This window comes from Rhea americana, unplaced genomic scaffold, assembly GCF_003343005.1.
Source record: "Rhea americana isolate MKP2758 unplaced genomic scaffold, rheAme1 scaffold_111, whole genome shotgun sequence".
NCBI classification, from domain to species: domain Eukaryota; kingdom Metazoa; phylum Chordata; class Aves; order Rheiformes; family Rheidae; genus Rhea; species Rhea americana.
Genome location: NW_028185162.1, coordinates 2,581,560 through 2,605,591, shown reverse-complemented (window position 1 = coordinate 2,605,591; position 24,032 = coordinate 2,581,560). Strand labels below are relative to the sequence as shown.

The window sequence follows — 24,032 nt, the reverse complement described above, 5'->3', positions numbered from 1 at the left end:
CGCGGCGCCGGCTGCCTTCAAAGCGGCCTGGCCCGGGCAGCCCGGGGCAGCCGGGCGGGCGGGGGCCGCTCCCGCGAGCAGGGCTCCGAGGCGTCCCCGAGGAGCGGCCGCGCGGCAGGCAGGGAGGGAGGCTCGGGCGTGCGGGGCTCCTGCGGAGAAGAGCCTGTGCTCTGGCTCTGCGCGGCTGTGCTGAGCTCGCGTTAGGCCTGTGCGGGTAACTCCGGGAAGGAGCAAATGCGGCTGGGCTCCAAGGGGCTGCACTGAGCCAAAGCAGGATCCCCGGAGCGCGGCGTGGAGCACAGCTGCTCCTGCGGCCCTGTCCCTCCCCTGGAGATGTTGAAGGTCATTCTGGAGGTTTGGGGAGGGCACCTTAAACAGCGAGTGTGCTGGCTTGTCTTCTGCAAGGTCTCTTTTCGGAAGGTAGCTTGAAGCCCCGAGACTCGGTGGGATCCGGGATTTGGCCGTGGCAGGAGCCGCCTGCAGCCGCTTGTGCRCTCGTGGGTCTCGCAGGGTTGCTCTGGCTGCTGCCCGGGCAGGAGCAGCTCCTCCAAGCAGTGACTCGCCCCAAGGGGTGACCAGCGGGCTGCTGCTCTCCCTGTCCCCTAAAGGATGGATTTTCCCAGGAAAAAAAAAAAAAAAAGCTTTTTGCTTTCCCAGGCAAGGCCTCCAGAGGGCCCTCGGCGTTTGTGCCTGTGGGTTGGTGCCGCGCAACCGCTGTTATCCCCTTCCCAAACCAGGCAGCACAGGGAGCTGCAGACTGTGGCCACCACAGCGGCTCTGTCTCGAGCATTAGTAGCATCAGACAGTTTTATTTTTGTGATTTAGTGTGTTTAAAGAACCTGCAATATTGCTGCTGATGAAAATGAAGCCTTTATCTGGAATAACTTAATATATCCTGCATAACTTGCTATATGCCAGAGGAGTTACTGGAATGAAGAAAGCTGACCCTTCTCCAACACCTAAAGCAAATCAGGGAGGTGTTTCCGCTGTGTAAGTCAAAAGCAAGCCCTGGAAAAGCTGTGGTGCCGAGTCCATGCGTGGTGGAAGTGGTTTCTTCTGCCCTCTGCAGACGTGGTGTCTCTGCAGGCCATGTGGACCCATTGCTGTGCTGCTCGCTGCCTCGAGCACGTGAAGGCCTGAAAYCGCCCTGCAAGGGGACGTGATGCAGAGACCACCAAACCGCACTGCAGCCCCCTCCCATACAGATWACGGGAACGGGGCAGTGCTGACTGGTAGAGGTTGAAGGAGCTAAGACGCGAGCTGATGTAGCTCTAGGAGAGCTAGACAAAATGGTCTTGTGCCTTTTTTTTCTGCATAAGACCCATAAGCATAATCTATTTTTTTTTCTCAGCAGGGCCTTGGCGTGGAAGCTAGGTCACCTGGTGTAGCTCAGCTCTGCCACCTTGGAGCAACGGTGCAGTTACAGTGTGCCCCTGCTCCCCTCCGTCGGTGATTTTCCCACCTCTGCTGCCAATTGTGCCTGTTCGTTTTGTAGCCAGGACACCGGCGGTCACGATCAGGCAGCAAAGCAGAATTCCCAGTGCTCTGCGGCCTGAAAAACCCGCGGGTCCGATAGGCTCGGCCCTGTTCGGGAGGGGTTCAGCAGTTCTCTCTCCTGCCCGGTGTCGCTCGGGCTGAGACCTGCGGCTCTCGCCACAGCAGTGGGCCGATACGCTCCGGTCCAGACCCTTGAGCTAGACCGTGCCCAGCGGGCTGYGAGACGGGGAGGAGGAGGAAGAGGYGGCAGCACCGGCTACGAACCGACTTTCTTTCCGAGCGCCTTCTGGAAGGTGCTGGGCGCTGCCGCAGCTGCCGGCRCGGGGCCATTTGCTCCAGCAGCTCAGCTGTCTCCTGCTTCCTTAAATAGGAAGGGAAAAGGGTCTGAGCACTGGGCTGGGGGTCAACTATCCCGGCTGGGGGCTCTTTTGGCGTGCTCCCCACCCCCCTTTCCCACGCCTGTGCCGCTCTGCAATGCGGGAGCGCCGAGGTTTGGCGCGGCGGCGGGGATCGGTTCCCCCCGGCAGGTGACCCCCCCCCAACCCCGGCACGAAAGCAGCCTGGCACGCAGCCCTCCYCGGGAGAGGTGGGGACAGGCTGCGGTGACAGGCGACGCTGACGGGCCCCAGGAGCCGCCGGSTCCTGCCCAAACTTGGAGCGGGAGGCGAGGGAGGCGGCAGACGAGGGGAGCGCTTTCCCAGCTGTCCGGACCCTCCGTGGCGCCGGCTGACTTCGTAAACTTTCTTTTCTTTTTTCTCTTTTATTAATTGACCCCTGAGGATCTGCAACCCTGGGAAAAGGTTTTGAGAAGCCACAGCCTTGAGGAGCAGTTTGGGCCTTGGATTTTTGGAACGCTTCAGCCCGGTAAACTGCTTTATTGAAGAGGGTATTAATTATATGTTGGGATCAGAGCACAGCCTGGCTTGGTGGCCCGACTCACCCAAGGGACCCTGTCATACAGGCAGCTGTAAACAGAAGTGGCACGAGCTGATATTCTCCTTAATACTCCCAGGCAGGCTAAAATTTGCATTTTTTTTTCTTTTTTCCCCTCTGTCCTCCAGATGGAGGATCCMGTCCAGCTGAAAGAGGAAGGCAACAAATATTTTCAGGCCAGCGATTACGAGAAAGCCCTCCAAAGCTACACCGAGGCCATAAAGCTCAGCAAGGACAAGGCGCTGCAGGCGGTGCTGTACAGGAACAGGGCAGCGTGCTTCCTGAAAAAGGTGAGGACGGGGCTCCCGGCCCGCCGGGGCGCCGCTGGCCCGGGGGGGGGCGCGGGGCGGGGGCCGCGGCGCCTCGTGCAGGCGCGTCCCAGAGGTTTCCAGGCAGTGGTGGCACCGTGCAAAGGTGCTTTTTCAGATAGCTTTGCTCCTGCCGAGACGCTGACGCTGTGCGGGACGCGTCCCTAGCAGGGGGGAATAGGTCGCAGCATGCGTCGGTGGTGTGGATACACGCTGCTTGCGGACTGCCCTGCTAACAAATTGCCCTTCCTCCCCGATTCGGCAGGAGGAATACGTCAAGGCAGCCTCGGACGCGTCTCGAGGTAAGCAGGAGGCTGCGTGCAGAAACGAGCTGCGTTGCTGGCCGTGCTTGCTCCAGCCTGCTGGAGCTTGCCCTCGAGGCCAGAGGGGAGGCTGGTAGAGAAGATGCAAAGATCGTGTGCTTACGCTGGCTGCGGTGCACTCTCTTTGTACAGCTAGGCGTTAGCACGTGATCCAGCTGCTGATCTGCTAGCTTACAATGCTAACACTGACCTGAACACACGATGTTCACACAGAACTGAATAAAGGGCTCGTTCCTTCCAAATTTAAACGTTGCTGTTCTCCTCAGATCCCCRACAAGACCAGTGCAGGATGGTGGGGAGGGGAGAAAGCAGCATGCCGCTTGYATGCACCCGCAGCAAAACAAAAATAGTCCCAGTGAAAGCTGGTGTTAGATCTTGCTGAGCTCATTTTGGCAGATCTATGAGTGACCTTTGAGGGGGAAAGAAGGAAAAGTGAGTGAGGTGCACATGGAGGGCTTGGAGGCCTGTAAACCCAGTATCATTCTCTCTTAGTGTCACGGTAGAGAGATGCAGTGATTTGGATGCTGCTAATGACCTCTCTAAGCTGCTGCTTTGGTACCTTTTCTCTCTGCATTTGTGCATTTCTTCTCATTAGAGCTGGTAGCTCTTAAAGCTGATACTGGCCACTGCAAGCGAGAGGCCTCCAGCGTCGCGGGCCGGGGGCTGCTGTGGCTCCGGGGACGCRGGCGCCGTGCAGCGGCTCTGCGCAGGGTGCCCGCCCCGGGCCAGCGGCTCCAGCCTGGTCTGGGCGATCAAACGTGCCCAAAGGCAGGCGTCCAAACTGATGGCCGTGCCTCGAGGAACAGTGATGGTTGTGTAGCAAATAACTGCTCACCCGGGGAACTCTCGAGAAGCAAACTCTGATGGCTGGTGTTTTGGATCACTTCCCCAGCTATTGATATCAATGCTTYGGATATCAAAGCCTTGTTCCGGCGCAGCCAGGCTCTGGAAAAGTTGGGGAAGCTGGACCAGGCGTTCAAAGATGCTCAGAAATGTGCTACCCTCGAACCCCGCAACAAGAACTTCCAGGAGGCCCTGAGACGACTGGGAGCTGACATCCAGGAGAAGGTAAATGCTATGGAAACAGATTTGCAGACGTGGGACATCTGAGGGAAATCCTTGCCCTGGGATACACCATTACTGGTCATATTGAAAACTTGTAACAGTGGAAGGAGATAAATAGGCCCTGTTAACTGGAAGTCTCGTGCCTGAAGCGTGTAAATCTGAGGATTGGATTCAATGGTTCGGTTACGTGTGGCAGCCAGGTCCTGAGTCTCGGAGGTGGGTAACGCTGCTTTCTGAGGAGTGAAGCCCGTCCTGCTAGGCAGCTTAGCTTGCCCGCGGTTTTGAGGTYTGTGGCTTCCTTGGAGTGACGTGGGAAGGTTCCCCCGGGGTGTCCTGCCTCCCTGATTTCCGTGCGCTCTCCTGTGTTGGTACAGCTGCGCATTCAGTTCTCCACGGACATGCGGGTGCAGAARATGTTTGAAATTCTGCTGGATGAGAACAGCGAGAAAGAGAAGCGTGAAAAGGTGAGACAAAACGGCTGTTTAGTGCATGCTGCGGCGTAGCAGGCTGCGTTCCCTTCCCCGCCGCCTCCAGAGGGAGGGTGAGGTACGGAGCAAGGAGGGGAGCTGAACTCGCAGAGACATCTTGCAGAGATGCCCAAAGAGGCCTCACCCTTGTGCCAAGGGAAGCTGATTGACCTCCCAAAATACAGAAGTTGGGTTCAAACCGAGTTTCCTTTTGGAGCTGGACTGCTCAGGCCCATCTCTGCCACTGTCCCCACCTTCTCCTCCAAGCAGCGACCCGTTTTTCTCAAGAGGAGCAAAGTCAGTCCCYGGATGTCTCCAGAGAAACTGCTGGCCAGGCTCAGAGCTTGTCCTCTGTAGCTGTGAGGTGATGGCCACCTCGCAGCTCCCACCGGCGTATCCCCACATCTCGCTGCCAGGGCCAATTCTTACTTATAGCTAGCGGTGATAAAGGGTGGAGGGGAAGCAAAAGAGAGCAGATATTTTGCAAAAAGTTCGTAACCTGCTGTCCACTTTCTAAAGTGTTCCTGAAGCTGTTTCAGGAGAGGATCACGCTTCGTAACGTTGTCCTGAACTTTTGTAGCTCCTCATGTGACCAACACTTGSTAGAGCTGCACGGATGCATTTTGGAGGCTGCCTGCAGGGCCGTGACACTGACTCCTGGTTGCTCTTTCCTCTAGGCTGCAAACAACCTCATAGTCCTTGGKCGGGAGGAAGCGGGCGCAGAGAGGATATTCCAGAACAACGGGGTCAACCTGCTGCTGCAGCTGATAGAAACCAAAAATCCTGAGCTGATCCTGGCAGCTGTGAGAACACTTTCTGGCATGTGCACCAGACATAAAGCTCGAGTAAGTAACAGGGCCCTTTTCAGACTGTCACTGTTGTTTCCATGCAACTAGGGGAACAGAAAATCACAATAATGCACAATGTGTTTGTGTGTAGTGGAGATTTCTTCTTCCTTCTGATTCTTGCAGGAAAAATCGAAATTCTGAAATTCTGGCAGGGGGAAAATACAAATGAGMAAGTGGGAAACTACAAAACACAAAGTGCCAGGACTGTGCTCTTGATCTCCAGGGTCAGACCTGTACATGTTCCCTACGGTGAAACAAGGCTTATGATGAGTCCTTACCAAATGAGTAGTGGTCAGCAAGGCTGGATCAAACCCGAGTCTCTCATCACAGATTATAAAGAAGCAGCAAGTCATATAGTCTCTGCAGGCTTCTGAAAAGTTATCCAAGSCTCCTTAGGTGAAGAAAAGCAGGGAGGATCTAGTAGAAGACAGCAAAGATTGCTGGATAAGGTCCCAAGTCACAGTGCTCCCTGAACTAGATTTTGTATTACTCCAGACCGAGACAGTTTATGTAGTGTAAAGTGGCTCACAGAAAGCCCTGTCTCTGTCATATGGCTGGAATCAGGAGAYAGACACTTGCAAATGAATGTATATATCGGTGTGACTGTGCAAAGAAGAAATGGGGACCCAGGACACAATAAAAGATAARTAAGATAAAAATCCAGTGTGGTAGGGACCCATTTTATCTTCTTCTGAAGCACTGGATGTTGCCGCGTGCCAAATGCTGTGCTGCGAAGCCCTGTAGGTCAGTACGTTTCTGGACATGCCTCCTCAAGTCACTGATGCGTTACTGTGCACAGGGATACACCGGGTTTGCTGCCAGCAGGATGGAGTTCTTGCTCGAAACAGGCTCTTTGTTGTTAACAGCCCTTGTGCAAAGACCGCTTCCAAATCTGACCATACTCATCTCGGCTACCTGGCTGAAATAGCACATTATAACTCTCCACTCTGGGTTTTAGGAGCTGTCTTGCTAGAAAGGAAAATAAGGTGGATAAGCAAAGCTCCCTGTATAGGTTTGGGGTTCACACAAGAAAGTTCCTTCTTTGTGCAAGCCAGGCTTGACTTTTCTAAAGCGTACAGAAAGGATCAGCTCATACCTCTTCCTGACAACTGCTCTGCTCTCTCCTTTCTGGGGCCAGGCCACTGCGATTCTCCAYTACCTGGGCATTGACAGCATTTGTATGTGGATGTCAGTAGACAACGAAGAAATCTCCCTGGCTGTCTGCAACCTCCTGCAGAGCATCATTGACTGCTTGCTGGGTGAAGGGAAAGAGGAACATCACGGCAAGGAGGAGGCCCTAGTGTTAGGTAACGGTGCATGGCTGAGCGGTCGCTTGGACAAGGAGAGAGGAGGGCAGGGCTCTGCACCCAGCATGTCCCTCCTATTTCCCCTTCTTTGAGGAATTTGCTATAGTTTCTAGCCACGATGGTGCAGCACTCTGTGAAGCTGCAGCCCTGGAGGTGCTGTGTAGGCAGTGACGAAGGAACGGACTTGCTCAGGAGTGTGCTGAAAACCAGCTAATGGGCTTGCAAGTGGAGATGCCAACTCCTTCCTCAGCCACTCTACCTTTCAGCTGTCCAGAACCACAACGTGCACACAGTTCTCATCCTCGCTGTTGATTTAAATACATATATTCCAGTCATGCCGTGCCTTTGAATGGTTTTCACTGCATTCGCTGGCTGTCAGGGGAGACTTCTAACTGGCTGCTACTGCCTTGATTCTGTAGATACCAAAAAAGATTTGAGGATGATCACAATGCGTTTGCTGGATATGTTGGTCAGTAAGAAAGTATCGGGGCAAGGACGAGACCGAGCTCTCAACCTCCTCAACAAGAATATACCAAGGACGGATCTGAAGGACCACGACAACAGTAGGACCACCTTTGTCATCGACAATGGTGAGTCCTCCTCCATCCTTACACTGGTTTGAGAGACATGGAGCTGTGTAATCTGACTTGAATACCTGTAAAACTGTTCTTCTGTTTTTTATTGGTGGATGCAAGCTGGAGTAGGACATAATAGTTGGAAGCAGTTCTAAAATTGAGAGAACAAAACCTGTGTATGAGGACAAGAACTTTTGTCTAATGGRTTAGCTTCAAAGAACTTCTCCAGTTTATTCTGATGTATTTGCTAATGTTTGGAGGATTTGGCTTGGATGGGTGGTTCAGTTTGGGTAGGATAGATGAAACSTGCAGAGCCAGTTTCTTAAACTGGTCATTTCAAAACTGGAGGGAGACAAGGGATTTGTGAAGTGTGTGTTTTATATTAATTCTAATGCATGCGTTACCATTTTGATAAAAGTTATTAAACAAGACTTGCAATGAAAGAAGAGTTAAGACATTCAAATTGCTTGGAAGCCACTGACTTCTTCCCATTCAGTGCCTTCCAGTCTGGGAGGCCAGTAGGTTTAATGCTTCGTTACAATAATGTCTGATCCAGCAGGGGACAATTTCCTGCTGCACAAATTTCCTTATTTTGTTCTGAGAGCAGAATAAGCACTTGATGCTGCAAACCTGTAACCTCAGGGAAGCAGAACCTCCTGCCCAGTAAATATCAAGAGTCTCTTTATCTACAGCTTATGTGATTTAGCTGTAAAGCAATTGAAAACTGCCCAAGTTAGATATTTCATTGTAAAAAACCACAAATAGCTTGAATTTTGTACAGACCCTCTTCCGTCTAAAGTCCTATTACTTGATTATGTTTCCAGGCTTGAAAAAGATACTGAAAGTGGTGGGCCAGATTCCTGAGATGCCTGACTGCCTGCCATTAACAGAGAACACCCAGCTGACTGCGTCTGTCCTCCTAAATAAGCTCTATGATGACCTGCGCTGTGATCCGGAGCGTGACAATTACCGAGTGATCTGYGAAGAGTACATCAAGTGAGTCGGGRCTGGTTTAATGCGACTGAGCAAGCCCAGAGGCAGATCAGTAGGAGGTTTTAAAGAGATAAGGCRCTTTCAGTCCATTTAGATGCCTAATCGAGGCCTTGGGAGATGATGTGATTTGCCTGTGCTCCTAGGGAATCCTTCAGCTGGGAAYAGAAAGCATGTCCAAATCTTCCCATTGTACTCCGGCTGCTGGTTTGCAACCTCTGCATGAATTTGGGTACAGCTGTGTCCCAAATACATATCTATTGCACCAGTGGAGCTCAGTTCAGCAGAGAAACAAGGGATYTGTTATCCTCTTGAGACAAAACTACCCTCTGAATCCCTGCTTCCACTGCCTGAGCTCCACAGAGGGCATCCTTCTGGCAAACTGAACATCCCTCTGAACCTCATTCTGCCTTTCACCCATGCTCCAGCTCTCCTGTGGRGAGTGGCAGCAATGGATCCAGTTTGAAAATTGCCTCCAATATGATGGAGGATATCCCCTGCCCTGCACAGGGGAATGACAACAGCAAGCAACCCACTGTGAATCACATGCTGACTCCCTCTATCCCATGTAGGAGCAAAATTGACCCTCAGAACATGGATAAGACGCTCCATGCCATCCAGATAGTGTCCGGAGTACTGCAAGGGCCCTTTGACTTGGGCAACAAGCTGCTAGGCATGAAGGGAGTCATGGAGATGATGGTTGCCCTGTGTGGGTCTGAGAGAGAGATTGACCAGCTGGTGGCTGTGGAAGCCCTCATCCATGCCTCCACCAAACTGAGTCGGGCCACCTTCATCATATCCAATGGGGTGGCACTTCTGAAGGAGATCTACAAGAAGACCAAGAATGAGAAGATCAAAATTCGAGCCTTGGTGGTAAGGATGTCAGCACTCTGCCTTTTTACTGCCTGCTGGTGCTCACCATCTTAGCCCTGGGCTTGGGAGAGGGAGGAGGTCTTGGGAGCATGTCAGGGTCTCTCACCTTCAGTTTGGGAATGGTTTATGGTGCTTCTGCCTCCAAGAAGAGGGCAGACCAAGAAAATAGGGATTATTGGTAACTTTGAATTCAAAACAGGGTAATCTTCCGTTAAAGACATCTAATAGCACAAAGCTCAGATTTTGTGTTACAGGATGAAAAAWTTGCCATGTATTATGATGTTTTTCTTTAAGGTTAGACCTGACTTCAAGCTTTAGATGAGGGATTTGGCTAGTTTTGAGCAGCCATRCTATGGGACTAGTGAGCTTTTCTAACTAGGGTATTCTCTTCCTCCTCAGGGTCTCTGCAAGTTGGGCTCAGCTGGAGGCACTGATTATGGGCTACGGCAGTTTGCTGAAGGGTCCACTGAAAAGCTAGCCAAGCAGTGTCGAAAGTGAGTCATTTCACCTTTTCCCCCTCCCTTTTATTGTTTGATTCTTTGCAAAATACAAAATGCTCTTTCCCCTGCCCACACGTTGCCCTCATTGGCTATCATTGCCTGACAGCTGGTAATGCCCACAAAGCAGTTGTGCTGGGTACCAGGACTACTTCTATGGCTCAATTAGCCCTATGTTCCTCCTGCCTCATTGCTACTCAAGATGCAGATGAGCCTTATCCTTCACTCACTTCCCAAGAAGGACACCAGAGATGGCCTTCCTTCTTTATCAAAATGGCACAGGATGAATTTACCCAGTGGACTTACCAAGGAGGTGGCATGAAGTTAGGATATGACTGAGTGGGTGACGGTAATTAGCACCAGACAGCAGGGCATCAGCTGTTTCTTGTGATGGAGAAGGTAAAACAGTGCTGAATGGCTGTTGTGGTCCTCTTTCCCCTTTAGATCCATCAAAAGGGCCATAGAAACATGTCGAGTCTCAGGAGAAATACCTATGGTCTGTAGGAGCTGTAGCAGAACCTGAAAGCAGGTTCAGGCCTGAGACAGCCTTGGCACCTCTTTGTTTTTCCTCCCCCTCTTCCCAGACAAAATCACTTCTGGCTCTTGAGACAGCCTGCAGACATTTCTTGTCTCTGCTCCAGGTGGCTGTGCAACACCAGCATTGATACCCGCACCAGGAAGTGGGCTGTGGAAGGGCTGGCGTATCTAACCCTTGATGCAGATGTGAAAGATGACTTTGTTGAAGATGAGCCAGCCCTGCAAGCTATGTTTGAATTAGCCAAGGTTGTACCCTTTTACTCTATTCTGTCATTCTTCTGGTAGCATCAAGTTCTCCCAGCTTTGCATCCCAACACCACATTTACCCAGGCAGGAGGAGTTGTGAGCCCAACCCCTCATCTCTGGGTTAGAAAGATTTCAGTTTTGTCTGTGCCACTAAGACACCTCAAATTTGTTCTTATTCTGGTATTTTCCTCGGGCTGAGGAAGGTTGATCTTACCTTTACTTTCAGCCACTTTGAGATGTTCTTCCATGAAAACCTAAAGCATCAAGATATTGACAGCATCTGATGAAACCACACCCTCTATGGCCATAAAAACTTCTGTTTTTTCAAGCCCCTGCTATAAAAAGCAAAGCAGGGAACAGGCCTGCAGGGCTTCAGCTTAGGASTGCCACCATGGTCTGCACAACAAGGGGACCACTTCCCTTGCCATGTCCTCTTCATTCTCTCATGCCTCTGACTTTATTTTCCTGTGCAGACAAGTGACAAGACTATCCTGTACTCTGTGGCTTCTGCACTGGTGAATTGCACCAACAGCTATGATACCAAGGAATTGGTCCCAGAGCTGGTACAACTGGCAAAATTCTCAAAGCAACATGTGCCTGAGGAGCATCCAAAGGTAGGTTGTGTACAGCCAGGGAGCTGGGAAGAGATGCTCAAATCTGAGGACTTTTTGGTGCATCCACCTGTCACAGACTTCACATCTCGTGGCTCCCAGTCTACTAGGCTGAAATTGCTTTACTATCCARCCAGGCTTGACTGTGGTCAGTAAGACAGTAGCTGCTAAAGGGCTAATCCTTTCCTAAYGTTCCCCTCAGGATAAGAAGGATTTTGTTGTGAAGCGGGTGAAGCGATTGCTGAAAGCTGGAGTAGTCTCTGCTTTGGCCTGCATGGTGAAGGCAGACAGTGCCATACTGACAGACCAGAGCAAGGAGCTCATAGCCAGGTACCTTCACTGCTGTCATGGGCTGGGAGTATTGCCAACCTTCATGCCCCTGAGATGGGTGCCTGGCCTGAGATGGGTGCCTGGCCTGGGCTGGTCACTAGAGCGGTGCATTCTGCCCATGATGGTGAAATAAAGGCAGGTGAAAAAAATTTTTTTTTTAAGAGAGATTTTCCTGAGTAACTTCATGAAAATCTGCATGCTGACCTTGTAGGTGGCTTGCAAGGYGGTCTGGCTAGGATGCATTATAAATTTCATGTCCTCTAAACACAATYTTATGGACCTGAAAACTTTTCACTCTGCCATTTGATGCTTCGTGCTAGAGTGCCCTGGGCACCGGGTTAAACATCTGGAGTTTACCTGCTAGGTCGGGCTTCCCCTCATGGCCTTACCCTCCTCCTGTTAAGGACACGGGTCATTGCCTTCCAGCATGACTGTTTCAGTAAGTGATACTCTGCTTTTACAGAGTGTTCCTCGCCTTGTGTGAAGACCCCAAGGACCGTGGGACTGTTGTTGCTCAAGGTGGTGGAAAGGTGATTACTCTTATTTTTGTAGCCCATTCTGATGTGCAGTTAATGTCTGTGAGCCTGCAGTGTGGCTACAGTGAGGGAAAGTGGCAGAAAAACAAGAGCTATCTTAGTAGCCCCTGTGTCAGGACTGATACCTTGGTCCTATCTTTGTAAGCCAAAGAAGCAATCTTGAAACAACTGTCTGAGCTACGAGCTCTGGTGTGGTGTTTATCTGAGAACAAAAGCAAGATATCTTTGTGGACTACAGTCCAGATGTGTTTCTCTTCCAACCTACGTGAAGCTTTAGGATATTTGTTACTCAGGATATCAAGTCCATTCTGCAAATCTCAGAGGCATTTCCTGCTTTACTCTGGTCACTAGGCCCTGATACCTCTGGCTGTGGAAGGCACAGATGTAGGCAAGATAAAGGCTTCTCATGCTCTGGCAAAAATTGCTGCCATCTCCAATCCAGACATTGCGTTCCCAGGGGAGAGGGTAAGTCAAAACAATCTTCTTGGCAATTCCTTTAGCAAACAGGAATCACTAGGACCTGGCAGCTGTAAAAGCAGTGGTGTCATTTCTGTTTTTAGGTGTACGAGGTGGTGAGGCCCCTTGTGAGCCTGCTGAACACAGAGAGGGATGGCCTCCAGAATTACGAGGCTCTCCTAGGTCTCACTAACTTTTCAGGAAGAAGTGATAAACTTAGGTGAGTTCAACTATTTTTTGACTTTCTTCCTTTCCTAGATGCTTCATCAGGAGTGAAGTGCTCTAGAAAAGCTGAGAATGAATATACCAAGTCTGTTTCTGGGCTCTCAGTGTAGAGTTGTCAAAAGCCCTGATGCGAATTGATCTGTTATGGACCTTTGGGGGGCTTTTTCTCCCCCGAAGACATCTGTTTTACACACACCAATTCCCTTAACCTCTTTTCAGAGTGTATAGGTAGGGTTAGTTTTTAAAACAGTTTTAGATTTTTACAAATTATATATGCTTAATGCTAATTTTACAGAATTGGTCATTTTTCACCTGTATTTCTCCTCTCTTGCTTTGTCCTGACTGGGCATTTCTCTGCCTCCTGTGCCAGCACTAACATTTATGTGGTTGCCCAGCCTGAAAACAGACCAGCAAAATAACTGTGTTTTGTTTTTCTTGGGTTACTTTCCCATCAAGTCAGTTCATTGACCTGAAAGTCCATAGGACAGCACAAAGCTAGTGCTAGTGAAGAGGAGGGCAGGGCCATAGCTGTCAGACTTCATTCATCTTAATTTGATCTTGGAATTACATGTTTAGTCCTCCATGCATTGGGATGGATGGAGAACCAGGGGTAATGTTCTTGCCAGCCCTTTCAAGCTAGATAGAATTTTTGCACCCTTGGTTCATGCAATCCCCCAAAATATCCATCCACATTGGATTCATTGTGCATTCACCATACTGATTCTGTTCTCTCCCTTGGCATTTTCATTTTGTTTGGAAGAATAGCTATGACGGAGCRTATGTGTTTACTCTGGCAGATCAAATCTCGTACATCATGAGCTTCTTTGATAGGTGGCTTCATTAGTTTCCTTTTCAGCTGTGCTGAAGCTGGATTCAACCATTTTCTCCTAGGACTGTGAAGGCTGGTCAGTTTGAACTTCCTTTTACAGAGCTTGTAAATGTCTTGAAACTAAAAGATTTATAGCCTGGAAAAGTAATAAATTTTCCTCTAGTAGAAGGAAACTCAACATGAACTCAATCTGTATTAGACAAAGGATTAACTACATGCTATGAGTTTCGGTGCCATAGGCAGAGACTTGTTTTAAGGCCTCCCTTGTCTCCCCTATGTCTTCAGTTAGTATTTTAAGTTGGTTATTGCATGTCCTGTAACTATATTTTGATTCTTCTTCAACACAGGATGAAGATAGTCAAAGAGAGAGCCTTGCCAGACATTGAAAACTACATGTTTGAGAATCATGACCAACTTAGACAAGCAGCCACGCAGTGTATGTGCAACCTCGTGGTCAACAAAGAGGTAACTCACTGTGTGTTTTGGACTTGACTGCGTGCAACAGCTCGTGAGCCACTACGGGGAGGATTTCATAAATGTATTCTCTCTTTTTTTTCAGGTTCAAGAGCGGTTTGTGGCTGATGGAAATGACCGGCTGAAGTTGATGGTATTACTATGTGGTGAAGATGATGAGAAAGTCCAGATTGCAGCAGCAGGAGCTCTAGCCATGCTTACAGCTTCACAAAAGAAACTCTGCTCTAAGATGACTGAAGTGGTAAGGACATAAGCCTGATTATCAGCAGGGTARAAATACCCTTGAAGGGGCCTGCCTCAGTCATGAAATGCCTCTCAAAAGAAAGATCTAGTCCACCAGTTTACTAGCGAAGAACTTATACTTGTCAAGCAAGACCTGTGTGTGTATGTTCCTACTCCATCCCTGCACACAGTACAGCAGTTTTCTTATACCAGCCTCTAAGACTTCAGATCAGAGCTGTAACATTTCTATATAGSTGCTTCTAAAGCTGAAGTCAGGCTACTAACTGTCAAATAAGAATAGTTAGGAATGCAAGATATTCTATAGACCCTTAAATCTTCTGATATTTCATAAACTTGAATTCAAATCTTGCTTCACGCAGAAGTGAAAAGAGCTTGATAGATACCTATTGAGTTTTACAGATCCCMAAAACATCTCAACATCATAATCCTGGGAGCCCAGCACAGACCCTGTAATAGCTTAATATCTCTGAAGATTTGTGCTTGAGAACTCATGAACTCTGTTGCATTGTACATGTCAAATTTGGACATTGGTGTGTGTTAGAATAGAAATGATCAACCAAGTAGAAGGAGAGGCTAGGGGAGTCAGTGAGGGGAGTGGATGTTCTGCTCCTGGTTTTCTTGGCTCTGCCAATACTCTGATTAGATTCTTTGCACAGAAATTATTCACCAGCCTAAACATGAAGCTGTTCTGTTTTCTGTGGTGCAAGGGCCAAGAAAACTTCTGACTTTTTAAGCAAACAGAAATTGGGCTCTAAACTTTGGAGTCAGGTTTCCTTAAAGAATCAAAGAACCATTCTTGACACAAGAGCGTGAAGAGGTGAGTCCGTGTGCTTCCTTTTGCTGGGAAATGCCTTGCCAAATGMAAATTCCATGTCGAGTTGCTTTCAGATTGATACTAATGCTCTAACCCCTTGCAGACAACCCAGTGGCTTGAAATCCTGCAGAGGCTCTGCTTGCATGATAACATGGAAGTGCAACACCGTGGACTGGTCATAGCTTTCAATTTAATGGGTGCTGGCAAAGAACTGGCAAAGAAGCTGGTGGAGACAGAGCTCTTAGAGATCCTGACTTTTATTGGGAAGCAAGAAGATGACCCCAAGAAGCAGCACATCATCAAYGTAGCACGTGATTGCCTTACAAGGTGCATGGATTACGGGCTGATCAAACCTCTCTCTCAGGCATAAGGAAATGAAAAGCACCCAAAAAAGCTGTGTGTGTGTTGRGGGAAGGCTGCTGAGAAATTACCTGCTCTCAGGTGAACTGTTCTGTAACTACCGCAACTCCTGGTACTTCCGTGATTCCTAGGATGGACAGCAGGAGAGGATTTCATTGCTTCCCATGCTGTAGTGAGAAAATAGGTTTGAGGGTGTTTGTGTGCTTTCTTTTCTTTTTATGGGATTTTTTTAATTGGCTTTAATTGGAGTGCCAGTGTGTGAGGATGGTGGGTGGATTCTTAATAAATTCACTACTTTGTTCTGTGTGGAATCTCTCCTGTTCTGCTTTCCTTAAAGCTAATGAAGGATTTTGGAGATTTCTTCCTTGCAATCTTACATCGTATCTAGGGAGAAAATAGTTCATAGAGGCTAGGCTTGCAAAATACCTAATGCTGCTCAGGTGAATATGCAAAGTCATCACAAGTAGGCTGTATGAGGAAGCAGCACTAATAGGACAAGCTGAARTTCATGCTAGCGGACGCACTGCGTGGCTTAACAAGGAATATTGAAAATACCTAATTTATGAAAGAAGCAGAATGAGAAGCAAATCCATGAGTTTTTCACATTGGCATTTACTGTGTAAATGTTTACATCCAAGCATAGATTCTTTATACATGCTACATACAATACAGAATCATGGGCCCTTTTTTTTAATCCCGGGGCAGGGGAGGAATCAGCATATAGTAATTAYAATTTTACACAACAATGATCTAAAAATCAAGTGCATTAAAACAGTTTTAACAGGGATCACCAGAATGTCARTGATTCCCCACATGCAGATCAGTATCCATCCACTCTAGCTATTACATTATAAGGAAAACAATATAAAGACTAAGTGTCCATGTTGGGTTGTTTTCACTTGGCCTACAATTTTGGATGCTCAGTTTTAAGAATTTTGGCTCTTTCAAAAGTATATGCACCTAACTCTTTACAGGTACTTTTACCTAGCCAGTATGTCTGAAACTAAGACGAAAATGCCATTGCTTTCTAAAGTCATTTATGCAAAGTTTCCCTTGTCCACTAATTCTCTTCTTTGCAGTTGAGGGTTTTCTAATTTGTACTGACTACCTCTGGAGTTCAGTGTGGCAAGCTATTTTTGTAAAAGCCATTTATTTGTATTTCTTAGCTGAAACTTGGACAGCAGCTTCCCCCCCCCCCCTTTTTCTTTTCTGAGTATCTTGAAGGGAAGCTATTTTTTAAAAAGATGACTTCCAACATTGGATGCCTAAGCTATTTGGGTGGCTTACTATGGGTATGGGAATGAGCTGTTAAAAGCCAGAAAGAATTCTAATTTCCTGTCCTGGCATACTGGCTTTCACTTACCARTGTGACTCCTGTGCAGTCAAAGGCTGAGACTAGGGCTTTGCAACTCCTTGAAAGTAGCCTCCAGTGAGTGATGCAATTCTACTGTCATTTGAAGTATCTCTTTTCTACGCCTTTTTGTAACTTTGGTTTAAAACAGATTGTAGGGGCTTCCCAAGGTAAGCTAAGTTTGCATTTGTGGGCTATTGCAAAGGCCTGCAAAGAAAAGCCTTACACTTTATGCAGAGCCAAAAGACTTCAGAAAGTATAACCATTGTCCTCTCCAAGGGCCTTCTTKGGATCCTAGATGGTTTTTTAAACCCAGTGATCAAATAGCAAATGTAGCTGTAAATTAGCTCTGGACGCTACGCAGACTAGTATGTTTTTGAAAATTGCTTCCTGGGAGGGCATAGGAACAGGAATAATACCAAAAACAATGCTTCTCTCTAAGCCAGARAAACGACGGATGCTGTCAAGCACARTGCCATTTTCTAGCCCTCCCTTCATTTTTCTTAAGAACATATTTGACTTGGATTTTCTTATTTCTGATTTTAGTATTTGACTGTATGCTCTTACTTCTTCATCTCTGTAGCACAGAATAGCAATATCATTCTCAGCATAACCCATTTGAAGATATCTGTGACAATGTTTTACCACATATTTTGCTATTTCATATCTGTCTAGCTTGCTTTCTTTTTTAACACAACCTTGCACAGCATGAGCACAAGTGGCTTTACATAATAACCCTTCTAAACGTTGTCTGGGAATATCTAAGATAGAATTCTCCACAATATCTTCCATGGTTGCTTTTACATAGCAGTAGATACTGTTAGCATTACGGACCACTTTGGTTAGTGACTCTACAGGATCATGCCAGTGTAGTGGTGGAAGACCGGTTGAGAAGCAGTGACTTGTCTGTAAGTAGTCCAAGAAAATCCAGAGAATGCCAGGCTGAGAGAGATGTTGTGATGAAGTTAGATCCCGGGCTTTTTTGTACCAGTCACCGTCTCCACCTTGGAAATTTTGAGCTTCATCAACTACTATGTGCTTCACCTTATCAAAACTTTTTGACAAAAATGTTACTCTTGTAACAGCACGGCAAATGTTTTTCTGTCTACAAAAGAAATACAAGTAACTTAAAAATTTATTCAATCTCTATCAAAATACTAGTTATACTTGATCAGAACAAAGTAAATGTCAATGATATTTAACTCATATTTATTAGTAGATGCTCAGGATAGCAAGACAAGGATTTGAGCCTTACTAAAAATGCATTCCAACCACACAACTCAAATACTGCAATGGTGGTAGAAACCTAGCACACCAAATATCCTAATCAATACTCTGCTATTTAAAAATGCTGGTCAAATAAAAGATTATGACAATGAAAAGTTGGAGGAAGTACTTACTTCACAAAATCTCTCAGAGGCTGGTTCTCACATATGTAAAGAACCTCTTCTTGTTCACAGAGAAACATATTTCTTATTTTCTCTATGATTTTCAGGGCCACTACAGTTTTTCCTGTGCCTGGTAGGCCATAAACATACAGCTTCTTAGTTTTATGAAGATTTTCTGACAGTAGCTGGTATTGTTTGATGGTCAAGAGGTTGAAAAACTCAGAACCAAGACGGTCACTTAAAAAGGACTGGAAATTCAGCAAAGCTACTGTAAGAGCACGCAGCAAGGCATTCAAATTGTAACTGTTGATTACACCATAATTTGGGGGATACATTTCTTGAATATCCAGATCCCATTCTTTTTCATAGTTAATTTCTGGAAGCAAAGTCAATAGCTTCGGTATTACACACAGCTTGTGGGTATAGCCCCCGGTGTTGACTAATTTCTGCTTCAGCCTCCAGGCTGTGYGTCTTGAGTAGGCAAACACAGTATCAGAAGGTTCACAGACTGTATAGAGGGTAGGTGGCCTACCCTTGGCTATTAGGAGAACATCACAGATTACGAACTGGTTGTCTGGCAAGCCGAYTTCAACAGCCCAGCTTCTGGAAAATATGAGAACTCCCTCAGAAAGGTCCTTCAATTGTTCTTCTAGTAAGTTAGCCAACCCAGGATACTCTTGGAGGAGATCTTCTCTGAGTTTTTCTGGTGTGTATGTTATGCTGTTGGATTTCACTAACAATATAGAGCAGAGAAATGGTTAGTTTAAGACATGCTAATCCATGCTAATTCACAATTCTCTGTGAATTAATCTTGATGAAAGATTACAAACACACACTCTAGCTGGTTGCACCTTTGCTGCTTCTTCAAAGTTTACCTTACTGACTCCATGTGTTTCTAGCTTCTTTTGCAAAGACTACTTCCACAGCAGACTCAGTCCTCATMTCCTACCCAGCTCTCAGTCCTTCTGCTAAAATTGCCAGCACAGAACCAGCTTATGCCAACTATGTTAGAGACACCTGCCTAATGGATAGAGAAACAAAGATTAATGACTCAGTAAAAGAACTYCTGGACTGCTGGCAGATCTTGCAGTGCCAGAGAAATGCTGGACTATAACTGGTAGCAGATTCTCCAGTCTGTTCCCAGCCTTAGAGTTAAGTGACTGTTCCTATCCCCTGCCCTTTTACATTTTTCGGGCTGATTTCAAGTGACCTTCTCTCTTTTCTCCCATTTTGTGCTAGATTGTTAATATTTACTGAAAGCAAAAAGACATAAGCATGGCTATGCTCAGTTCCCAGAGAGGTTCAGCTACCTGGGCTCTGCTATGTACAACTATCAAAATTTGGCAAGRGATCAGTTCTCAGGGAAGGGGTCACCAGGCATCTGAATGTAATATTGCTGGCAGATTTCTAACCATCTTTTTCACCTGTTTGAAGAATGTCTCCAAGCTAATCTTTGACCTTGACCGCACCCTTAAAAATCATGTTGTAAACCTATCAGATAGCAAAAGCAGTATGCAGACCTACCTGGAAACAGTTGTTTATGAAGCTCATCAATACTCTCAAGGCCCTGATGTGAATAAACCGGTTTGGCAAGCGGCGGCCCTTCTGTCAGACTGAGCTCTAGCTTAAAGGTGTCAGAAAACTGTGAAAGATCTAGGGAAAAAAAAAAAAGGATATGGCACAATATGGCTGTCCCTTAGAGCAAGGGCTACAAGCTATTCTCATGCTGATTTTAAAGCTTTCACTCTCCTTTAAAATAAAAAATCTGATGCATAAACAGACCTTTTGGAGCGCATGTGGACAGCAGCTTGTTAGCCGCAGAGGCCATGGACCATGGACTTGGTTTTCTTATAGTTTTCTTGGTTTTCTTATAGATCATGTTAGACAGAGCTGCTGTTGTGACCTCTAACTGTTAGTGATACTCTTTTCAGTGCCCAAGAATTGTCCAGCAAACAGTCTCTCTATCCACAGCCCTCAACCCTCCTAGACTGGCAGCAGCAGTGGAAACTCTCCAAAAAATAGGAGGGATGGTATAGAAAAGACCATTATTTGCATTGGTGTACAAATTCCTCCCCTCCTTCAAGATTCAGCCAGAAAGAAAAAACTGAACTATGGCAACTACATAAAAAAACATATGCACACTGTGGTCTAACCTCAGTAGCAGCCCTTGTCAACACACAGAGAGCTCACACTGCAGAAGTATGAAGTAACATATATCAGGCTTCCAGTAAGCACAACCTGCTGCAGCCTAAAAGAAGCATTAAAGGAGATAAGCAGCAGAAAGACAGGTATTTAGCAAGGAAATAAAGCAGTCAAAATAGTTGGTTTGGTCAGGACCAAAGAGAAAATCAGAGAGGAATACTTAAGGCAAGCAACGCTGCCAGGCAAGGAGCAAGGAAACAAAAGGGAATATCCAAACTGGAAAGGGATTGTTCCAGATCTTTTGGACCTGGATCAGCAGAGGTCATCCATGCAGCCCAGTCAGACGCTTTCAGTCTCTTGATACTGTCACTGTCCACAAGCCATGAATACGGATCTTCTGAAAATATGAGACAAGTAAATGGTTCAATCTTCACAGCACAGACATATCCACAGTGCTCTCCAAGCTCATTGTATACTTTGAGGATTTTGKGTTTATACATTATGTTGTGTTCAAATTTATTATCACAGAAATGGAAGAGGGTYAACTTGTATTGAACAGAAATGATTGCTTGGCTTAAATCTTTAAGGTCTTCATCACTGCTGCTGAATCCTTGTACTCTCCTATCATCATCCACACCAATCCATAAATACCCTCCATTAGCATTTGCAAATCCAGATATATACTGAGGTAGACTCTCTTTAACACGAGTCAAGAACTTCTCAGTTGAATAGTGTTTAAATTCCACATCTTCTGACTCGGTGAAATTCAAGGTCTCTCCATACTGCAGTTGGTCCCTATTAAATAACTCAGCAACAGTATTGTTTATGGTATATTTAATTCCTTCAACATCCGGTATCTTCCTTTTTTTAGCAACTGGTCCTGAGCTCAGCCTTCTCCTGGCTTTAGCTTGCTTTTCTTCAAGGAATCCAAAAGCCTCAGTAGGGGTCATATGGGACAGAGAAGCACCACATTTTATATACAATCCAGAAGTCAGGCTACAGATACGTGGCTTTGCAGTGCTAGAGTTTAAGGAAGATTTTTCACTGCTCCAGGTTTTAATAAAAATCAAAAGGTAATTATCTTGCTGTTCAAAGTCAAGGTATTTTACCAAGTCTGGTGACAGAAGAAGTGACCGAAAAGTCTCTTCTATATCCAGTCCGATTCCATCTCTCTCAAAGCTATAGTTTTCATTTTCAATTTCTGCTTTTACCACGCCTCCTCCAGAGTTTAGCAAGGCACACACTGCACTGGCAAGTGCCTGTTTTTGATCATGTTTTAACTTTTTTGATATCTTTCTCCTTGATTTTTCACCAAAACRTATTTTTCCTACTTGCACAACTATTTCAGGATACTTTGTTGCTAAATCAACAGAGGGCTGCTGCTGTTGGTTCTTTTCAAGAGCCATTCCGGGCCTGAAACAATTGTAAAAAAAATGCTTAACATTTATTTTGAGACCTCAATCTTACAAAGACTTCCAAAAACATTTACTAAATAGTGGCCATCCTTCAAATAATAAATACATCAAATCATAGGGATGAGAGATGAAGCATAAATTACAGTCATTTGTTCTAGCCCCAAATATTCCTGAAGTGCTTTTTGGGAAACCTTGAAGATCCTCCATTGCCATAGACCATGAAGGCATCTATACACTTAAGAAACCATCTGCAACAGACATGTTTTGCGGTGCATCTACCTGGTATCTCAGAGAGGACTGTTCTTGCCATTAATAGAATAACACTTGACTGCTGTAATGACTCAAATCAGTTGTGCTAAGACTCACCTGAATCTCAAGACTCATCAGCACAGGAAACTTACTGATTAATAATTAATAAACAATAACAATTAATAAACAAACAAGCTATCCCGGCTACCTGCAACTCTATTTGGCCACCCTTGCAAGTTAGGTGGCTGAATCTTGGCTAGTTGCTAATTTTGCACTGCAGACAAAYACCTTAAAATGGTTGGAACCTCTATCTGCATTACATTAGAGCCAACTGCTGAAGCTGAAATCCTGCCCCCCGCCCTCGGCAGCAATGCACTTTGGTTGCACAAAAGCACCTAGGAATAAATGAGAATGAACCTAGAAGAGATCTCCCCTGTAACAGGAGTGCAATTACTTCCCAGTGGCAGAGATACGCCTTTCTTATGACCAAGCAATAAGCCAGGGAGCTGTAYGGCACTAGCACCAAAACACACATCCCCTCCAAATACGATACAGGAGAGGAGTTGCATGCCTTTTCTGCGTTTCTTCTGTTAGCTACGCTGAAAAATGTAGCTCTGCCCCGAGTAGCTTGGAGCTGAGATACCCCCACAGTAGCAAGGCTAATTTTCCTACSAGCCGAAGGAATTTTCCCAGCCGTTCTCTACCTTGCTGCAACAGGACAACYTGTCCAGCTGATGCAATCTCAGACTCCCACTGACATGACAGAGGAAAAGACCTGCCCCATCTCATTTTCTCAGTTCTRGGCTAAAACATCAGTATTTGAAGTATCAGTTTTAGATCGGTAAGTAAGTCCTGAAGTGATGCACAGCAATCGTGGGGATTCAAAGCACCTATGGTGGGCCACCTGCATTCCTCCTCCTGACCCCTCCATCCCTTAAAATCTGAAAGAAACAAAACTTACTCCATTTCCCTGGTTTCCATTCTTCTCCTCTGCACTAGTTCATGACTAGTTTCTGCAAGTGAAGCAGCCCTTCGCAACAGTCACTTCCTTCCCCTTCTGGCTGCCAAAGCCTACCAGAGCCAGGGAGTGAGAAAACAAAAGCCCTAGAAGAAATCCCCCAAGTAATCTGTTCCTGGGTGGCACTGTTTGTTCAGYGCAGAAAGCTTCGACTTCATTAACCCTCTGGCAGCCCCAAAGTCAGGGAAACAGTCCCAGGAGCTGGAAAAGAAGACCACAAGCTAGAAAGCCCCATGTAGAAGATAGGCTCTGCTTATCTTTATTTGCAGTATCGGATTCAGTATTTTTACTTTCTCATCCTGGCACCGGAACCGGGCCATAGCGAGAGGGTGGGAAATGGGAAGCTGTGGGTTTGTCTGAAAAGCCTTAGGGCAGCARCGCATGAGTGGCACCCTGGTATCCGTTCAACAGAGTCGTGTGTTTCTTTGTTTTCAAGGGGAGATGAGAGGATATTAAGTGTGGCAGAAAAGAGCAAGGAAATAGAAACATACTCTGTGTGCAGGTATACAGCTTCATGCACAAAATACAAACGCTTTTTAGCTGTTGCTTCCACCCTGAGTAAAAGGGAGAACTGGGCCCGTGGGCGGCTGATGTTGGACACAGCGACTTCTCACCCCCCGCTGCCCCTGCGCAGCCAGGCGGTGCCGCAGCACGGGCCGTCGCGCACCGGCACAGGGCGCTGCGTTTGGGAGCTGTGCGCCGGCCGCGCCGGAGGAGCCCCTGGGAGAGCCGGGAACATCGCGACTGGGAGCACAACCTCACCTGGGTGCTTATTTGAGAGTATTCCTGCCCGTACTCCTGGCAGGGCTCAGGCACTGAGGGAGACGGCGAAATGGCGCCGGCTGGAGCAGCCGCCCGGGTCACACCGCGCCCCACCGACCGCCCTCCCCCTCCCCTCACCGCTCCCGCCTCAGGGCCGCGCCAGTCCGCTCACGGCGGGAAACGCTCCCGCCCGGCCGCGCGCCACCCGCGCGCGCCTTCCTATTGGCTCTTTCCCAGTGCTCGTGCCGCAGGCCGCCGGCAGGGTCACGCGCCGCTATTGGCCCTTGGCCGCCGAGGGGGCGGGGCAAGGCGGGAAGCTCCGCCCCTGCGCGGCCCGCGCGCGGGTGAGCGGGGGCGTGTGCG

At 47.2% G+C, this 24,032-nt stretch overlaps 2 protein-coding genes and 1 long non-coding RNA gene across 4 annotated transcripts in view; 2 read left to right on the top strand and 1 right to left on the bottom strand.

Moving 5' to 3' along the window:
• Positions 1–2,072: 2,072 nt before the first annotated feature.
• Positions 2,073–15,655, top strand: UNC45B (unc-45 myosin chaperone B). Its single transcript, XM_085315593.1, has 20 exons — positions 2,073–2,361; positions 2,559–2,720; positions 3,004–3,040; positions 3,954–4,129; positions 4,501–4,590; positions 5,271–5,438; positions 6,580–6,748; positions 7,168–7,338; positions 8,148–8,319; positions 8,886–9,186; positions 9,586–9,680; positions 10,325–10,466; positions 10,940–11,080; positions 11,280–11,407; positions 11,871–11,937; positions 12,295–12,408; positions 12,504–12,619; positions 13,801–13,918; positions 14,013–14,168; positions 15,088–15,655. The coding sequence occupies exons 2-20, from the start codon at positions 2,559–2,561 to the stop codon at positions 15,352–15,354; spliced, it is 2,790 nt and encodes a 929-aa protein (XP_085171719.1). The 5' UTR covers positions 2,073–2,361; the 3' UTR covers positions 15,355–15,655.
• A 281-nt stretch (positions 15,656–15,936) lies between these two features.
• Positions 15,937–23,797, bottom strand: LOC146600955 (schlafen family member 13-like). Of its 2 annotated transcripts, none has more exons than XM_085315558.1 (5): positions 23,670–23,797; positions 20,533–21,638; positions 19,608–19,736; positions 18,096–18,816; positions 15,937–17,800 (listed from the first exon to the last, which is right to left on the bottom strand). In XM_085315558.1, the coding sequence occupies exons 2-5, from the start codon at positions 21,629–21,631 to the stop codon at positions 17,002–17,004; spliced, it is 2,748 nt and encodes a 915-aa protein (XP_085171684.1). In that variant the 5' UTR covers positions 21,632–21,638; positions 23,670–23,797; the 3' UTR covers positions 15,937–17,001. The 2 variants fall into 2 exon arrangements, with proteins under 2 accessions (XP_085171684.1, XP_085171675.1); XM_085315549.1 differs by lacking the exon at positions 23,670–23,797 and adding an exon at positions 22,851–23,109.
• Positions 23,798–23,926: 129 nt separating this feature from the next.
• The window catches only part of LOC146600953 (uncharacterized), a 3,095-nt gene continuing 2,989 nt past the window's right edge, over positions 23,927–24,032 (top strand). Inside the window, exon 1 of the long non-coding RNA XR_014897106.1 lies at positions 23,927–24,013. This is a non-coding gene — a long non-coding RNA (uncharacterized LOC146600953). The remainder of the gene's footprint in view (positions 24,014–24,032) is intronic.